At 42.6% G+C, this 19,398-nt stretch overlaps 1 protein-coding gene across 2 annotated transcripts in view; it reads left to right on the top strand.

Annotated features, from left to right (window-relative positions):
• The window catches only part of LOC118395068 (ephrin type-A receptor 4-like), a 51,610-nt gene that overhangs the window by 18,758 nt on the left and 13,454 nt on the right, over positions 1 to 19,398 (top strand). For both annotated transcript variants that reach the window (XM_052464200.1, XM_052464199.1), the window contains exons 5-11: positions 3,364 to 3,519; positions 4,074 to 4,496; positions 16,419 to 16,543; positions 17,361 to 17,520; positions 17,646 to 17,757; positions 18,435 to 18,493; positions 18,583 to 18,696. In XM_052464200.1, coding sequence (XP_052320160.1) covers positions 3,364 to 3,519; positions 4,074 to 4,496; positions 16,419 to 16,543; positions 17,361 to 17,520; positions 17,646 to 17,757; positions 18,435 to 18,493; positions 18,583 to 18,696 — 1,149 coding nt within the window. The remainder of the gene's footprint in view (positions 1 to 3,363; positions 3,520 to 4,073; positions 4,497 to 16,418; positions 16,544 to 17,360; positions 17,521 to 17,645; positions 17,758 to 18,434; positions 18,494 to 18,582; positions 18,697 to 19,398) is intronic.

The following is a 19,398-nucleotide window of genomic DNA, read 5'->3' as shown; positions in this document are numbered from 1 at the left end:
GGGAGGAAGGAATACAGAGAGGGGGAGAGAGAGAGGAAAAACAGAGAGGGAGGAAGGAATACAGAGAGGGAGAGAGAGGAAAAACAGAGAGGGAGAGAGAGGAAAAACTGTGGGGGAGGAAGGAATACAGAGAGGGAGAGAGAGGAAAAACAGAGAGGGAGGAAGGAATACAGAGAGGGGGAGAGAGAGAGGAAAAACAGAGGGAGAGAGAGAGAGAGGAAAAACAGAGAGGGAGGAAGGAATACAGAGAGGGAGGGAGAGAGAGGAAAAACAGAGAGGGAGGGAGAGAGAGAGGAAAAACAGAGAGGGGGGAGGAATAGAGAGAGTGAGGGAGAGAGAGAGGAAAAACAGAGAGGGGGGAATACAGAGCGGGAGGAGAGAGAGAGGAAAAACAGAGGGAGGAAAGAGAGAGAGGAAAAACAGAGAGGGGGGGAGAGAGAGGACAAACAGACAGGGAGGGAGGAATACAGATAGGAAGGGAGAGAGAGAGAGGAAAAACAGACAGGGAGGGAGGAATACAGATAGGAAGGGAGAGAGGAAAAACTGAGAGGGGGGAGGAATACAGAGAGTGAGGGAGAGAGAGAGAGGAACAACAGAGAGGGGGGGAATACAGAGAGGGAGGAGAGAGAGAGGAAAAACAGAGGGAGGGAGAGAGGAAAAACAGAGGGAGGGAGAGAGGAAAAAGAGAGAGGGAGGGAGGAAAAACAGAGAGGGAGGGAGGAATACAGAGAGGGAGAGAGAGAGAGAAAAAACAGAGGGGGGAATACAGAGAGGGTGGGAGAGAGAGAGGAAAAACAGAGAGGGAGGAAAGAGAGAGAGGAAAAACAGAGAGGGGGGGAGAGAGAGGAAAAACAGAGAGGGAGAGAGAGAGAGGACAAACAGACAGGGAGGGAGGAATACAGATAGGGAGGGAGAGAGAGGAAAAACTGAGAGGGGGGAGGAATACAGAGAGTGAGGGAGAGAGAGAGAGGAACAACAGAGAGGGGGGGAATACAGAGAGGGAGGAGAGAGAGAGGAAAAACAGAGGGAGGGAGAGAGAGGAAAAACAGAGAGGGAGGGAGGGAGGAAAAACAGAGAGGGAGGGAGGAATACAGAGAGGGAGAGAGAGAGAGAAAAAACAGAGGGGGGAATACAGAGAGGGTGGGAGAGAGAGGAAAAACAGAGAGGGAGGGAGGAATACAGAGAGAGAGGGAGGGAGAGAGAGGAAAAACAGAGGGAGGAAGGAATACATAGAGAGAGGGAGAGAGAGAGGAAAAACAGAGAGGGAGGGAGGAATACAGAGAGGGAGAGAGAGAGAGAAAAACAGAGGGGGAATGAGACAGAGAGGGTGGGAGAGAGAGAGGAAAAACAGAGAGGGAGGAAGGAATACAGAGAGAGAGGGAGGGAGAGAGAGGAAAAACAGAGGGAGGAAGGAATACAGAGAGAGAGGGAGAGAGAGAGGAAAAACAGAGAGGGAGGGAGGAATACAGAGAGGGAGAGAGAGGAAAAACAGAGAGGGAGGAAGGAATACAGAGAGGGGGAGAGAGAGAGGAAAAACAGAGAGGGAGGAAGGAATACAGAGGGAGGGAGAGAGAGAGAGAGGAAAAAGAGGAAAACAGAGGGAGGGAGGAATACAGAGAGGGAGGGAGAGAGAGAGGAAAACAGAGAGGGAGGAAGGAATACAGAGAGGGAGAGAGAGAGAGAGGAAAAAACAGAGAGGGAGGAAGGAATACAGAGAGGGAGAGAGAAAACAGAGAAAAACAGAGAGGGAGGAAGGAATACAGAGAGGGGGAGAGAGAGGAAAACAGAGAGGGGGGAGGAAGAGGGAGGAGAGAGAGAGGAAAACAGAGAGGGAGGACGGAATACAGAGAGGGAGGGAGAGAGAGAGGAAAAACAGAGAGGGGGAATACAGAGAGGGAGAGAGGAAAAACAGAGGGAGGGAGAGAGAGGAAAAACAGAGGGAGAGAGGAATACAGAGAGGGAGGGAGAGAGGAATACAGAGAGGGAGGGAGAGAGGAATACAGGGAGGGAGGGAGAGAGGAATACAGAGAGGGAGGGAGAGAGGAATACAGAGAGGGAGGGAGAGAGGAATACAGAGAGGGAGGGAGAGAGGAATACAGAGAGGGAGGGAGAAGAGGAATACAGAGAGGGAGAGAGAGAGGAATACAGAGGGAGAGAGGGAGAGAGGAATACAAAGAGGGAGGGAGAGAGGAATACAGAGAGGGAGAGAGGGAGAGAGGAATACAGAGAGGGAGGGAGGGAGAGAGGAATACAGAGAGGGAGGGAGGGAGAGAGGAATACAGAGAGGGAGGGAGGGAGAGAGGAATACAGAGAGGGAGGAAGGGAGAGAGGAATACAGAGAGGGAGAGAGGAATACAGAGAGGGAGGGAGAGAGGAATACAGAGAGGGAGGGAGAGAGGAATACAGAGGGAGAGGAATACATAGAGAGGGAAAGGAAAAACAGAGGGAGAGAGGAATACAGAGAGAGGGAGAGGAATACAGAGAGGGAGAGGAATACAGAGAGAGGGAGAGGAATACAGAGAGGGAGAGGAATACAGAGAGATAGATAGAGAGAGCGTGAGAAAGAAAGTGTGTGTGAGAGAGGTAGAGCCTACAAGAAGAGAGGGATGGTTAGGACAGCATTGATTACAGAGACGGGACATTCCTATGGGAAGACTTCCTCTAATGATGAGTGTCATAAAACGCTCTGTCACACACACACTGTCACCCCCATTTACAAACACAAACTCTGTCACTCCCACATTCCGAACCACTCCCACTGCGATGACTTGGTCACCCCCTGGAAATGAAATAGGGGGAGAATATAGATAGTAACGTAATTACTTCCAGAAGAGTTGTGAAAAAGTGAATGATTTCATGAATGGGTTGACAGCCATGGCGTAACGGTTTTCTTGAGTTGAAGGAGAGGAGGACCAAAATGCAGCGTGGCTATTTAGATTCATTTTTTAATGAATAAGAGCACGAACAGTACAAAAACAATAAACGTAACGAGAAAACCTAAACAGCCTATACTGGTGCAAACTAACACAGAGACAGGAACAATCACCCACAAAACCCAACACCAAACAGGCTACCTAAATATGGTTCCCAATCAGAGACAATGACTAACACCTGTCTCTGATTGAGAACCATATCAGGCCAAACACAGAAACAGACGAACTAGACACACAACATAGAATGCCCACTCAGATCACACCCTGACCAAACAAAACATAGAAACATACAAAGCAAACTATGGTCAGGGTGTTGTTACACATGGGGGTTGGGCATTCTGAATAAGTCAAACTGAGTATTGTCATGTCAATGCATGTGTTTTGTTTGTACTAGAATGAAAATGAATGGAATCTCATCCTCTCTCTGTAGCGTGCACGGTCGGTTTCAACAGAGCTGTGTCTACAGACAGAGCATGTTCCAAGTGTCCTCCGCACAGTCACTCAGAGAAGGAGGGGGCTGCTGTCTGTGACTGCAACCCGGGATACTACCGCTCTGAGAGCGACCCTGCATCTATGCCCTGCACACGTAAGAACACACACATCATTTCCCCCCAGGGGGTCGATTAATCGATCAATCTATACATCTGTACTCTTTCTCCTCTCGGTTCCTCTTCTCTCTTTTGTCCTCTCTCTCTTTCCTCTGTCGTCCCTCTGTACTGATCTAATGACTTCTGACTAATCCACCATGTCCTGGACGGGAGATAAGGCGTTGCGATCGAATGAATAGGCCTCGGGTTCAGTTACATGGCACTTTCAGTCCCTCTCTCTCCTTCTTGCTCTCTCTCTCTCTCTCTCTCTCTCTCTCTCTCTCTCTCTCTCTCTCTCTCTCTCTCTCTCTCTCTCTCTCTCTCTCTCTCTCTCTCTCTCTCTCTCTCTCTCTCTCTGACTGAGACCTTGGTCTGTTTGTCATAAACTTAATTATGCCTATATACAGCACAGAGTTCAACCAGTCAGCCTGAGAACGCAGACAACACTCTCCCACACAAAAACATAACGAAAAACTGTAACACAGAGGAAAGTATATGTAACCACAGCCACAATATATTTTCTAACTCAACCTCCCTGTCCTATGTATCCCAGAACCTCCATCTGCTCCGCAGCAGCTGATCTCCGAGGTCAACGAGACGTCAGTGGTTCTGGAGTGGAGCACCCCCCTCAGGCTCGGAGGGAGAAGTGACATCAGCTACAGTGTGGACTGCCTGCTCTGCCACGGACCTGAGAGTCAAACCGGGAATCGAACTCAGATTGGGAGTCAACTCGGAGAAGCTGGTAGCCTTGCGGCTCTTAAGGGTCCTCTTGGGGCCCAGCTCTGCCTGCCCTGCAGTCAAGACGTCCTGTTCTCTCCCCAGCAGAGTGGCCTAAGGGCCACCAGGGTGTGTGTGAGCGAGCTGCAGGCACACACACGCTACACCTTCACCATTCTCGCTCACAACGGGGTCTCCCAGGGCCACAGTGCAGGGGCAGGACAGAGTGTGTCTGTCACTCTCACCACCAACCAGGCCGGTGAGTTTGTGTGAAGGAGTGTGTAAGTAAGGAGGGGTGTGTGTGTGTGTGTGTGTGTGTGTGTGTGTGTGTGTGTGTGTGTGTGTGTGTGTGTGTGTGTGTGTGTGTGTGTGTGTGTGTGTGTGTGTGTGTGGCCAAGTACAGGCTGTGCATTGCATGGAGTGTGGGGGATTGAGGGGAGTGTGTGTGAGAATGTATGTGAAGCAGGTAGCCTTTAATTGGGGAATGTGAATTGGATTAAGTTGGAAGAAGTGTATGTGCCTGCTGGTGTGTGTCTGTATACGGGCCTTCAGAAAGTATTCATACCCTTTGACTTATTCCACATCTTGTTGTGTTACAGCCTGAATTCAAAATGGATTAAATATATATATATTTTTATATTTTTTCTTCTTACACACAATACCCCATAAAGGTGAAATGTGTTTTTAGAAAATAAATGTTTTATTGGTAATGAAATACAGAACTATCACATTTACAAAAGTATTCACACCACACCCCTTTGCACACTCCAAATTGAGCTCAGGTGCATCCAATTTCCTTTTATCATCCTTTAGATGTCACTCCAACTTGATTGAAGTCCACGTGTGGCCAATTCAATTGTTTGGACGTGATTTAGAAAGAAACACGCCTGTCTATATAAGATCCCACAGTTGTCAGAGCAGAAACTACATCATGAAGTCAGTAGATCTCCGAGATAGAATTGTGATGAGAAGGGTATAAAACAATTTCTAGAGTGTTGAAAGTTTCCAACAGCACAGTCTCCATCATTGGGAAACTGAAAAAATATGGAACTACTCAGACTCTGCCTGGAGCTTGTCGGCTGACTAAACCGAGCAACCGGGAAAGAAGGTCCTCGGTCAGGGAGGTGACCAAGAACCCAATGACCACTCTGACAGAACGGCAGAGTTCCTTGGCTGAGATGGGAGAACCTGCCAGAAGTACAGCAGCCTCTACAGCACTTCACTAACCTGGGCTTTTTGCGTGGCCAGACAGAAGCCACTCCTGAGAAAGTTACATGACAGCACACCATGAGTTTGCAAAAATGCATGTGAAAGACTCAAAGTATAAGGCAAAATATTCTGTGGTTTGATGAGATAAAACACTTTGGCCTGAATACAAAGTGCTATGTCTGGATATAACCAGGCACAGCTCATCACCCGTCTAACATCATCCCTACCGTGAAGCATGGTGGTGGCAGCATCATGTGGATGCTTTTCAGTGGCATGGACTGGGAGAAGGGTAAGGATACAGGGGACAATGAATGTACAATGACCCCTAGTATACAGCCAAAGCAAGGCTGGAATGGCTTCAGAACAAGAATGTGAAAGTCCTTGAGTGGCCCAGCCAAAGCCCAGACTTGAATCCCATGGAAAATCTGTGGAAAGACTTGAAGATTGCTATTCAGCGCCGATCCCCATCTAACATAGCAAAGATTGAGAAAATCTGCAAGGAACAAATCCAGATGTGCAAAGCTGATACAGACATACCCAATAAGACTTAAAGCTGATACAGACATACCCAATAAGACTTAAAGCTGATACAGACATACCCAATAAGACTTAAAGCTGATACAGACATACCCAATAAGACTTAAAGCTGATACAGACATACCCAATAAGACTTAAAGCTGATACAGACATACCCAATAAGACTTAAAGCTGATACAGACATACCCAATAAGACTTAAAGCTGATACAGACATACCCAAGACGACTTAAAGCTGATACAGACATACCCAAGACGACTTAAAGCTGATACAGACATACCCAATAAGACTTAAAGCTGATACAGACATACCCAATAAGACTTAAAGCTGATACAGACATACCCAATAAGACTTAAAGCTGATACAGACATACCCAAGACGACTTAAAGCTGATACAGACATACCCAATAAGACTTAAAGCTGATACAGACATACCCAATAAGACTTAAAGCTGATACAGACATACCCAATAAGACTTAAAGCTGATACAGACATACCCAATAAGACTTAAAGCTGATACAGACATACCCAATAAGACTTAAAGCTGATACAGACATACCCAAGACGACTTAAAGCTGATACAGACATACCCAATAAGACTTAAAGCTGATACAGACATACCCAATAAGACTTAAAGCTGATACAGACATACCCAATAAGACTTAAAGCTGATACAGACATACCCAAGACGACTTAAAGCTGATACAGACATACCCAATACGACTTAAAGCTGATACAGACATACCCAAGACGACTTAAAGCTGATACAGACATACCCAAGACGACTTAAAGCTGATACAGACATACCCAATAAGACTTAAAGCTGATACAGACATACCCAATGAAGACTTACCCAATAAGACTTAAAGCTGATACAGACATACCCAATAAGACTTAAAGCTGATACAGACATACCCAATAAGACTTAAAGCTGATACAGACATACCCAATAAGACTTAAAGCTGATACAGACATACCCAATAAGACTTAAAGCTGATACAGACATACCCAATAAGACTTAAAGCTGATACAGACATACCCAATAAGACTTAAAGCTGATACAGACATACATAAGACTTAAAGCTGATACAGAGACTGATACAGAAAGCTGATACAGACATACCCAAGAAGACTTAAAGCTGATACAGACATACCCAATAAGACTTAAATGATACAGACATACCCAAGACGACTTAAAGCTGATACAGACATACCCAAGACGACTTAAAGCTGATACAGACATACCCAAGACGACTTAAAGCTGATACAGACATACCCAAGAGACCAAGACGACTTAAAGCTGATACAGACATACCCAATAAGACTTAAAGCTGATACAGACATACCCAATAAGACTTAAAGCTGATACAGACATACCCAATAAGACTTAAAGCTGATACAGACATACCCAAGACGACTTAAAGCTGATACAGACATACCCAAGACGACTTAAAGCTGATACAGACATACCCAAGACGACTTAAAGCTGATACAGACATACCCAAGACGACTTAAAGCTGATACAGACATACCCAAGACGACTTAAAGCTGATACAGACATACCCAAGACGACTTAAAGCTGATACAGACATACCCAAGACGACTTAAAGCTGATACAGACATACCCAAGACGACTTAAAGCTGATACAGACATACCCAAGACGACTTAAAGCTGATACAGACATACCCAAGACGACTTAAAGCTGATACAGACATACCCAAGACGACTTAAAGCTGATACAGACATACCCAAGACGACTTAAAGCTGATACAGACATACCCAAGACGACTTAAAGCTGATACAGACATACCCAAGATGACTTAAAGCTGATACAGACATACCCAAGACGACTTAAAGCTTATACAGACATACCCAAGACGACTTAAAGCTGTAATAGCCGCCAAAGCTGCTTCTACAAAGTATTGATTCAGGCGTGTGAATAATTATGTAAAATTAGATATTTCTGTATTTAATTTTCGATACATTTGCATGTAATCCATTTTGAATTCAGGCAGCAACACAACAAAATGTGGAATAAGTTAAGGGGTGTGAATACATTCTGGAGCAGTACATGGGAGTAATGTGTGTGAGTGTGTTTGTCAAACTCTCAAGGAGTGACTTGTCTCGAAGACATAAACAGAATGCCACGGTCTTATTGGCTTATGCCACGGTGTGTGCGTGTGTGTGTGTGTGTCACGTGCGGGGAGAAAGTGTGTTGGTTTGATCACCTCTACATTTAAGAGGTCTGTAAAGTTTTTTACAAGGTGTTTCATTTGAGCTTCTACGGGGAGTGTGAGTCAGATGGAGTCTGTGCCCATGTACGTGGTTTTTCCGTGTGGTTTACTTTGCGTGAACTGGAACACTGCCCACTGACTCTATCTTTACAATGTCTTTGGCTGCATTTACACAGGAAGACCAATTCTGATTTTTTTTCCCAGGAATTGACCTTTTGACCAATCACATCAGATCTTTTGACATCAGATCTTTTTCAGAGCTGATCTGATTGGTCAAAATATCAATGAGTGGAAGGGAAAAAAATATCAGATGCCTAGGTAAACACGGCCTCTGAGTCCCTGATAGTGGCAGACACACCTGCTCTGACTACCCGTGGGAAGTGTGTTGTCTCCCTGTGTAGCGAATAGAAAGGAAGTGGGAAAGACAATGATAAAGGGATAGAAAGGATGTAGGAAAGACAATGATAAAGGAAGTGGGAAAGGCAATGATAAAGGGATAGAAAGGATGTGGGAAAGACAATGATAAAGGGATAGAAAGGATGTGGGAAAGACAATGATAAAGGGATAGAAAGGAAGTGGGAAAGACAATGATAAAGGGATAGAAAGGATGTAGGAAAGACAATGATAAAGGAAGTGGGAAAGACAATGATAAAGGGATAGAAAGGAAGTGGGAAAGACAATGATAAAGGGATTGAAAGGATGTGGGGAAGACAATGATAAATGATAAAGGATGTGGGAAAGACAATGATAAAGGGATAGAAAGGATGTGGGAAAGACAATGATAAAGGGATTGAAAGGATGTGGGAAAGACAATGATAAAGGGATTGAAAGGATGTGGGAAAGACAATGATAAAGGGATAGAAAGGATGTGGGAAAGACAATGATAAAGGGATAGAAAGGATGTGGGAAAGACAATGATAAAGGGATAGAAAGGAAGTGGGAAAGACAATGATAAAGGGATAGAAATGATGTGGGAAAGACAATGATAAAGGATAGAAAGGATGTGGGAAAGACAATGATAAAGGGATAGAAAGGAAGTGGGAAAGACAATGATAAAGGGATAGAAAGGATGTGGGAAAGACAATGATAAAGGGATTGAAAGGATGTGGGAAAGACAATGATAAAGGGATAGAAATGATGTGGGAAAGACAATGATAAAGGAAGTGGGAAAGGCAATGATAAAGGGATAGAAAGGATGTGGGAAAGACAATGATAAAGGGATAGAAAGGATGTGGGAAAGACAATGATAAAGGGATAGAAAGGATGTGGGAAAGACAATGATAAAGGGATAGAAAGGATGTAGGAAAGACAATGATAAAGTGATAGAAAGGATGTGGGAAAGACAATGATAAAGGAAGTGGGAAAGACAATGATAAAGGGATTGAAAGGATGTGGGAAAGACAATGATAAAGTGGAGGATGTGGGAAAGACAATGATAAAGGGATAGAAAGGATGTGGGAAAGACAATGATAAAGGGATTGAAAGGATGTGGGAAAGACAATGATAAAGGGATAGAAAGGATGTGGGAAAGACAATGATAAAGGGATAGAAAGGATGTGGGAAAGACAATGATAAAGGGATAGAAAGGATGTGGGAAAGACAATGATAAAGGGATAGAAAGGATGTGGGAAAGACAATGATAAAGGGATAGAAAGGATGTGGGAAAGACAATGATAAAGGGATAGAAAGGATGTGGGAAAGACAATGATAAAGGGATAGAAAGGATTTGGGAAAGACAATGATAAAGGGATTGAAATGATGTGGGAAAGACAATGATAAAGGGATAGAAAGGAAGTGGGAAAGACAATGATAAAGGAAGTGGGAAAGGCAATGATAAAGGGATAGAAAGGAAGTGGGAAAGACAATGATAAAGGAAGTGGGAAAGGCAATGATAAAGGGATAGAAAGGAAGTGGGAAAGACAATGATAAAGGGATAGAAAAGTGGGAAAGGCAATGATAAAGGGATAGAAAGGATGTGGGAAAGACAATGATAAAGGGATAGAAAGGATGTGGGAAAGACAATGATAAAGGGATTGAAAGGATGTGGGAAAGACAATGATAAAGGGATTGAAAGGATGTGGGAAAGACAATGATAAAGTGATAGAAAGGATGTGGGAAAGACAATGATAAAGGGATAGAAAGGATGTGGGAAAGACAATGATAAAGGGATAGAAAGGATGTGGGAAAGACAATGATAAAGGAATAGAAAGGATGTGGGAAAGACAATGATAAAGGGATTGAAAGGATGTGGGAAAGACAATGATAAAGGGATAGAAAGGAAGTGGGAAAGACAATGATAGGGATAGAAAGGAAGTGGGAAAGACAATGATAAAGGGATAGAAAGGATGTGGGAAAGATAATGATAAAGGGATAGAAAGGAAGGGAAAGACAATGATAAAGGAATGGGAAAGGCAATGATAAAGGACAATGGAAAGACAATGATAAAGGAAGTGGGAAAGACAATGATAAAGGATAGAAAGGATGTGGGAAAGACAATGATAAAGGGATAGAAAGGATGTGGGAAAGACAATGATAAAGGGATAGAAAGGATGTGGGAAAGACAATGATAAAGGGATGAAAGGATGTGGGAAAGACAATGATAAAGGGATAGAAAGGATGTGGGAAAGACAATGATAAAGGGATAGAAAGGATGTGGGAAAGACAATGATAAAGGGATGAAAGGATGTGGGAAAGACAATGATAAAGGGATTGAAAGGATGTGGGAAAGACAATGATAAAGGGATAGAAAGGAAGTGGGAAAGACAATGATAAAGGGATAGAAAGGAAGTGGGAAAGACAATGATAAAGGAAGTGGGAAAGGCAATGATAAAGGGATAGAAAGGATGTGGGAAAGACAATGATAAAGGGATAGAAAGGATGTGGGAAAGACAATGATAAAGGGATAGAAAGGATGTGGGAAAGACAATGATAAAGGGATAGAAAGGATGTGGGAAAGACAATGATAAAGGGATAGAAAGGATGTGGGAAAGACAATGATAAAGGGATAGAAAGGATGTGGGAAAGACAATGATAAAGGGATAGAAAGGATGTGGGAAAGACAATGATAAAGGGATAGAAAGGATTTGGGAAAGACAATGATAAAGGGATTGAAATGATGTGGGAAAGACAATGATAAAGGGATAGAAAGGAAGTGGGAAAGACAATGATAAAGGAAGTGGGAAAGGCAATGATAAAGGGATAGAAAGGATGTGGGAAAGACAATGATAAAGGGATAGAAAGGATGTGGGAAAGACAATGATAAAGGGATAGAAAGGATGTGGGAAAGACAATGATAAAGGGATAGAAAGGATGTGGGAAAGACAATGATAAAGGGATAGAAAGGATGTAGGAAAGACAATGATAAAGTGATAGAAAGGATGTGGGAAAGACAATGATAAAGGGATAGAAAGGATGTGGGAAAGACAATGATAAAGGGATTGAAAGGATGTGGGAAAGACAATGATAAAGTGATAGAAAGGATGTGGGAAAGACAATGATAAAGGGATAGAAAGGATGTGGGAAAGACAATGATAAAGGGATTGAAAGGATGTGGGAAAGACAATGATAAAGGGATAGAAAGGATGTGGGAAAGACAATGATAAAGGGATAGAAAGGATGTGGGAAAGACAATGATAAAGGGATAGAAAGGATGTGGGAAAGACAATGATAAAGGGATAGAAAGGATGTGGGAAAGACAATGATAAAGGGATAGAAAGGATGTGGGAAAGACAATGATAAAGGGATAGAAAGGACGTGGGAAAGATAATGATAAAGGGATAGAAAGGATGTGGGAAAGACAATGATAAAGGGATAGAAAGGATGTGGGAAAGACAATGATAAAGGGATAGAAAGGATGTGGGAAAGACAATGATAAAGGGATAGAAAGGATGTGGGAAAGACAATGATAAAGGGATAGAAAGGATTTGGGAAAGACAATGATAAAGGGATTGAAATTATGTGGGAAAGACAATGATAAAGGGATAGAAAGGAAGTGGGAAAGACAATGATAAAGGAAGTGGGAAAGGCAATGATAAAGGGATAGAAAGGAAGTGGGAAAGACAATGATAAAGGAAGTGGGAAAGGCAATGATAAAGGGATAGAAAGGAAGTGGGAAAGACAATGATAAAGGAAGTGGGAAAGGCAATGATAAAGGGATAGAAAGGATGTGGGAAAGACAATGATAAAGGGATAGAAAGGATGTGGGAAAGACAATGATAAAGGGATTGAAAGGATGTGGGAAAGACAATGATAAAGGATAGAAAGGATGTGGGAAAGACAATGATAAAGGGATATAAAGGATGTGGGAAAGACAATGATAAAGGGATTGAAAGGATGTGGGAAAGACAATGATAAAGGGATTGAAAGGATGTGGGAAAGACAATGATAAAGGGATAGAAAGGAAGTGGGAAAGACAATGATAAAGGGATAGAAAGGAAGTGGGAAAGACAATGATAAAGGAATTGGGAAAGGCAATGATAAAGGGATAGAAAGGATGTGGGAAAGACAATGATAAAGGGATAGAAAGGATGTGGGAAAGACAATGATAAAGGGATAGAAAGGATGTGGGAAAGACAATGATAAAGGGATTGAAAGGATGTGGGAAAGACAATGATAAAGGGATAGAAAGGATGTGGGAAAGACAATGATAAAGGGATTGAAAGGATGTGGGAAAGACAATGATAAAGGGATAGAAAGGATGTGGGAAAGACAATGATAAAGGGATAGAAAGGATGTGGGAAAGACAATGATAAAGGGATTGAAATGATGTGGGAAAGACAATGATAAAGGGATAGAAATGATGTGGGAAAGACAATGATAAAGGGATTGAAAGGATGTGGGAAAGACAATGATAAAGGGATAGAAAGGATGTGGGAAAGACAATGATAAAGGGATAGAAAGGATGTGGGAAAGACAATGATAAAGGGATTGAAATGATGTGGGAAAGACAATGATAAAGGGATAGAAAGGATGTGGGAAAGACAATGATAAAGGGATAGAAAGGATGTGGGAAAGACAATGATAAAGGGATAGAAAGGATGTGGGAAAGACAATGATAAAGGGATTGAAAGGATGTGGGAAAGACAATGATAAAGGGATAGAAAGGATGTGGGAAAGACAATGATAAAGGGATAGAAAGGATGTGGGAAAGACAATGATAAAGGGATTGAAATGATGTGGGAAAGACAATGATAAAGGGATAGAAATGATGTGGGAAAGACAATGATAAAGGGATTGAAATGATGTGGGAAAGACAATGATAAAGGGATAGAAAGGATGTGGGAAAGACAATGATAAAGGGATAGAAAGGATGTGGGAAAGACAATGATAAAGGGATAGAAAGGATGTGGGAAAGACAATGATAAAGGGATAGAAAGGATGTGGGAAAGACAATGATAAAGGGATAGAAAGGAAGTGGGAAAGACAATGATAAAGGAAGTGGGAAAGGCAATGATAAAGGGATAGAAAGGAAGTGGGAAAGACAATGATAAAGGAAGTGGGAAAGGCAATGATAAAGGGATTGAAAGGATGTGGGAAAGACAATGATAAAGGGATAGAAAGGATGTGGGAAAGACAATGATAAAGGGATTGAAAGGATGTGGGAAAGACAATGATAAAGGGATAGAAAGGATGTGGGAAAGACAATGATAAAGGGATAGAAAGGATGTGGGAAAGACAATGATAAAGGGATAGAAAGGATGTGGGAAAGACAATGATAAAGGGATTGAAAGGATGTGGGAAAGACAATGATAAAGGGATTGAAAGGATGTGGGAAAGACAATGATAAAGGGATAGAAAGGATGTGGGAAAGACAATGATAAAGGGATAGAAAGGATGTGGGAAAGACAATGATAAAGGGATAGAAAGGATGTGGGAAAGACAATGATAAAGGGATTGAAAGGATGTGGGAAAGACAATGATAAAGGGATAGAAAGGATGTGGGAAAGACAATGATAAAGGGATTGAAATGATGTGGGAAAGACAATGATAAAGGGATAGAAAGGATGTGGGAAAGACAATGATAAAGGGATAGAAAGGATGTGGGAAAGACAATGATAAAGGGATAGAAAGGATGTGGGAAAGACAATGATAAAGGGATAGAAAGGATGTGGGAAAGACAATGATAAAGGGATAGAAAGGAAGTGGGAAAGACAATGATAAAGGAAGTGGGAAAGGCAATGATAAAGGGATAGAAAGGAAGTGGGAAAGACAATGATAAAGGAAGTGGGAAAGGCAATGATAAAGGGATAGAAAGGATGTGGGAAAGACAATGATAAAGGGATAGAAAGGATGTGGGAAAGACAATGATAAAGGGATAGAAAGGATGTGGGAAAGACAATGATAAAGGGATTGAAAGGATGTGGGAAAGACAATGATAAAGGGATTGAAAGGATGTGGGAAAGACAATGATAAAGGGATAGAAAGGATGTGGGAAAGACAATGATAAAGGGATAGAAAGTTTGTGGGAAAGACAATGATAAAGGGATTGAAAGGATGTGGGAAAGACAATGATAAAGGGATAGAAAGGATGTGGGAAAGACAATGATAAAGGGATTGAAATGATGTGGGAAAGACAATGATAAAGGGATAGAAAGGATGTGGGAAAGACAATGATAAAGGAAGGTGGGAAAGACAATGATAAAGGGATAGAAAGGAAGTGGGAAAGACAATGATAAAGGAAGTGGGAAAGGCAATGATAAAGGGATAGAAAGGATGTGGGAAAGACAATGATAAAGGGATAGAAAGGATGTGGGAAAGACAATGATAAAGGGATAGAAAGGATGTAGGAAAGACAATGATAAAGGGATAGAAAGGATGTGGGAAAGACAATGATAAAGGGATAGAAAGGATGTGGGAAAGACAATGATAAAGGGATAGAAAGGATGTGGGAAAGACAATGATAAAGGGATAGAAAGGATGTGGGAAAGACAATGATAAAGGGATAGAAAGGAAGTGGGAAAGACAATGATAAAGGAATAGAAAGGAAGTGGGAAAGACAATGATAAAGGGATTGAAAGGATGTGGGAAAGACAATGATAAAGGGATAGAAAGGAAGTGGGAAAGACAATGATAAAGGGATAGAAAGGAAGTGGGAAAGACAATGATAAAGGGATAGAAAGGATGTGGGAAAGATAATGATAAAGGGATAGAAAGGAAGTGGGAAAGACAATGATAAAGGAAGTGGGAAAGGCAATGATAAAGGAAGTGGGAAAGACAATGATAAAGGAAGTGGGAAAGGCAATGATAAAGGGATAGAAAGGAAGTGGGAAAGACAATGATAAAGGGATAGAAAGGAAGTGGGAAAGACAATGATAAAGGGATAGAAAGGATGTGGGAAAGATAATGATAAAGGGATAGAAAGGAAGTGGGAAAGACAATGATAAAGGAAGTGGGAAAGGCAATGATAAAGGGATAGAAAGGAAGTGGGAAAGACAATGATAAAGGGATAGAAAGGAAGTGGGAAAGACAATGATAAAGGAAGTGGGAAAGTCAATGATAAAGGGATAGAAAGGATGTGGGAAAGACAATGATAAAGGGATAGAAAGGAAGTGGGAAAGACAATGATAAAGGGATAGAAAGGATGTGGGAAAGACAATGATAAAGGGATTGAAAGGAAGTGGGAAAGACAATGATAAAGGAAGTGGGAAAGGCAATGATAAAGGAAGTGGGAAAGACAATGATAAAGGAAGGGAAAGACAATGATAAAGGAAGTGGGAAAGACAATGATAAAGGAATAGAAAGGAAGTGGGAAAGGCAATGATAAAGGAATAGAAAGGAAGTGGGAAAGATAATGATAAAGGGATAGCAAGGAAGTGGGAAAGGCAATGATAAAGTAATAGAAAGGATGTGGGAAAGACAATGATAAAGGGATAGAAAGGAAAAGAGGTGAGAAAGGTCATGGCCTGATCCCAAGAGAAAAAGGTAAAAGTGTCATCCAGGACTCAGCTGTGGTTGATTGGGTCATTGTGACTGCCATCAAACATTCAGGGAAGTGTTTTTTTTATAACTCCAAATGTGGATTTGGATGAAAACCTGTCAATCCTGTAGCTTGAATTATTTTAGTTGCGGATGTTATGCCATTGTGTCTTATACATTCTTTTCTGGTAAACTATTCAAGAGATTCAATACACAAACATAAAAGCCATGATATATCTCTGGGCTGTCCTAGTTCTTCAACTTGTGTACCTCTCTCACTCACTCAGCTCCCTCCCCAGTTACATCCATCCAGGCTGGTGATGTCACCAGGCATGGTGTGTCGTTGGCATGGCAACAGCCCGATCGTCCCAATGGTGTGATCCTGGAGTATGAGGTCAAGTACTACGAGAAGGTGAGATGCCTCGTGCGAACCGCGGTTCAGAAATCCTTTTAAAAAATTACAAAATTACACTCTTAGAAAAAAGGGTTCCAAAAGAGTTCTTCGGCTGTCCCCATAGGAGAACTCCTTTGTGTTCCAGGTAAAACCCTCTGTGGAAAGGGTTCTACAAGGAACCCAAAAGGATTCTATCTGGAACCAAAAGGGGTTCTTCAAATGGTTTTCCTATGGGGACAGCCAAAGAACCGTTTTAGGTTCTAGATACCACTATTTTTGATACCACTTTCTTTTTTTGGAAACCTATAACTGGTGTGTGTGTGTGTGTGTGTGTTTTATGTGCATCCCATGCATGTTTGTGAGTGTTCACATGCTATCTGCTTAAACTGGTATCAATAGACCTATAAAACAACCAATAAACAATCTTCAAAGCATTCCTTGTGTTTGACGTGGAAAAAGAGGGAGGGAGACATGAAGGGAGAGACTACGAGATGCATTTTTTTTTGCGGAGAGAGCTAGATGGGTGGGAGTGATTTGTAGTTGATTTGGAATTGTGTGGCTACAGTTTGTCCTTGCTTGTCTGGTTTTGTGATTATAGGCCTAGGGTCCACAGGGAGAGGTATTTCGCTCCAGAACCACACATTGTTCTGCAACTTCAAGTTACATTTTAGGATCATGACCTCATCCGTGACCCCTTATCTTTACACTTCCCAGTTAAAATGGGGTGTATTTAAGTTATGCTGTATCTTGGAAAGAGTCATGTATATGACCGCAGATTTCTGCTCATTAACAGATCCCTCCCCTCTTTCTCTCTTCCTGTCTCTCGTCCCATCAGGATCAGAAGGAGAGCTCCTACCGCATCATGAAGACGGCGTCTCGCAGTGCTGACATCACTGGGCTGAGTCCGCTCACGGTGTACTTGTTTCAGGTGCGCGCTCGCACAGCCGCCGGATACGGAGAGTTCAGCGGCCCCTTGGAGTTCTCCACCAACTCAGGTAGAAGACAGTCTAATCTATTATATTCGGCTGTTTTTGAGCAAGAGATATTCCATTTTTTGGGGGGGACCTGTTTTTAATGAAAACATCCTGGTTTGTAACCTGTTGTCTCCTCCCACTGACAGATCCCTTGCCTCTGATTGGTGATGCCGCCAGCTCCACCCTGCTCCTGCTGTCAATCAGCGGAGGTGTGATTCTACTGCTCACCTCCACCGCAGTCTTCATTATCAGCCGCAGGTACAAACACATATGGCCTCAGAAGAACAAGCAACCGCTAAGACACACACACACACACACACACACACACACACACACACACACACACACACACACACACACACACACACACACACACACACACACACACACACACACACACACACACACACACACACACACACACACACACACACACACACACACACACACACACACACACACACACACACAGATCACCTGGGGCTTTGGAGGGGGATTAAAGAGGAGACAGTATGTCCTTCTAAAGGTCTGATTGTTCACCTGGTAATCCCCTTGTCCCTGACTTATCATTAGTGTCTCCACAACAACACAGCCACTGTATCAGCTTCCCCCTGGCCTCCGAACACTCACACACAACCTCTCCCTTGAGGCCTCTTTTTACTGACAGTGGCTCTCAAGGTATGACACACCACACCGCTTAAAGACACAATGGGTAGTGTTACAGACAGGTTCTGTAAGATAACACACCTTTCCTCCTATATTACCCAAGGCACTATTCTCTCTCCTTCCCACACTCCATCCCCCTTCTCCTTCTTCCCCTCTACTCACCTTGATTAACCCGTCTCTGCTTGGATTGGTCAAAGTAGCTGTCAATCACTCACATTGTGTGTGTTCCGTGCCACTCACCACTTCTTCCTCTGCCTTTCTTCTTTCAGGAGGGGCAAATACAGCCAAGCCAAGCAAGACTCCGAGGAGGAGAAACACCTAAACCCAGGTAAGACCGCACACACACATCTCATCCTATTTCACAAACATGTCGAACTCCTTTCCCCAACCCATCTCCTCCCCTTTCTCCATCTGTAGGTGTGAGGATATATGTGGACCCGTTCACCTATGAGGACCCAGACCAGGCAGTTCATGAGTTTGCCAAAGAAATTGACGCCTCCTACATACACATAGAGAAGGTCATTGGCATTGGTAAGGGAGCCTGACACACACGCTCACAGTAAATCATCAAGGTTTTGAAGGTGTGTTGTAGGTGAGTGTGGGGATGTGTGTAGTTATTTATACTGTGTGTGTTGTAGGTGAGTTTGGGGAAGTGTGTAGTTATTTATACTGTGTGTGTTGTAGGTGAGTTTGGGGAAGTGTGTAGTTATTTATACTGTGTGTGTTGTAGGTGATTGTGGGGAGGTGTGTAGTTATTTATACTGTGTGTGTGTGTGTGTGTGTGTGTGTGTGTGTGTGTGTGTGTGTGTGTGTGTGTGTGTGTGAGTTTGTGTGTGTAGTTATTTATACTGTGTGTGTTGTAGGTGAGTTTGGGGAAGTGTGTAGTTATTTATACTGTGTGTGTTGTAGGTGAGTTTGGGGATGTGTGTAGTTATTTATACTGTGTGTGTTGTAGGTGAGTTTGGGGAAGTGTGTAGTTATTTATACTGTGTGTGTTGTAGGTGAGTTTGGGGAAGTGTGTAGTTATTTATACTGTGTGTGTTGTAGGTGAGTCTGGGGAAGTGTGTAGTTATTTATACTGTGTGTTTTATAGGTGAGTTTGGGGAGTGTGTAGTTATTTATACTGTGTGTGTTGTAGGTGAGTTTGGGGAAGTGTGTTAGTGTGTAGTTATTTATACTGTGTGTGTTGTAGGTGAGTTTGGGGATGTGTGTAGTTATTTATACTGTGTGTGT

This window comes from Oncorhynchus keta, chromosome 15 (genome assembly GCF_023373465.1).
Source record: "Oncorhynchus keta strain PuntledgeMale-10-30-2019 chromosome 15, Oket_V2, whole genome shotgun sequence".
In the NCBI taxonomy this organism is placed as follows: Eukaryota; Metazoa; Chordata; class Actinopteri; order Salmoniformes; family Salmonidae; genus Oncorhynchus; species Oncorhynchus keta.
The sequence above is the reverse complement of the archived record's forward strand: the minus strand, read 5'-3'. Positions and strand labels throughout refer to the sequence as shown.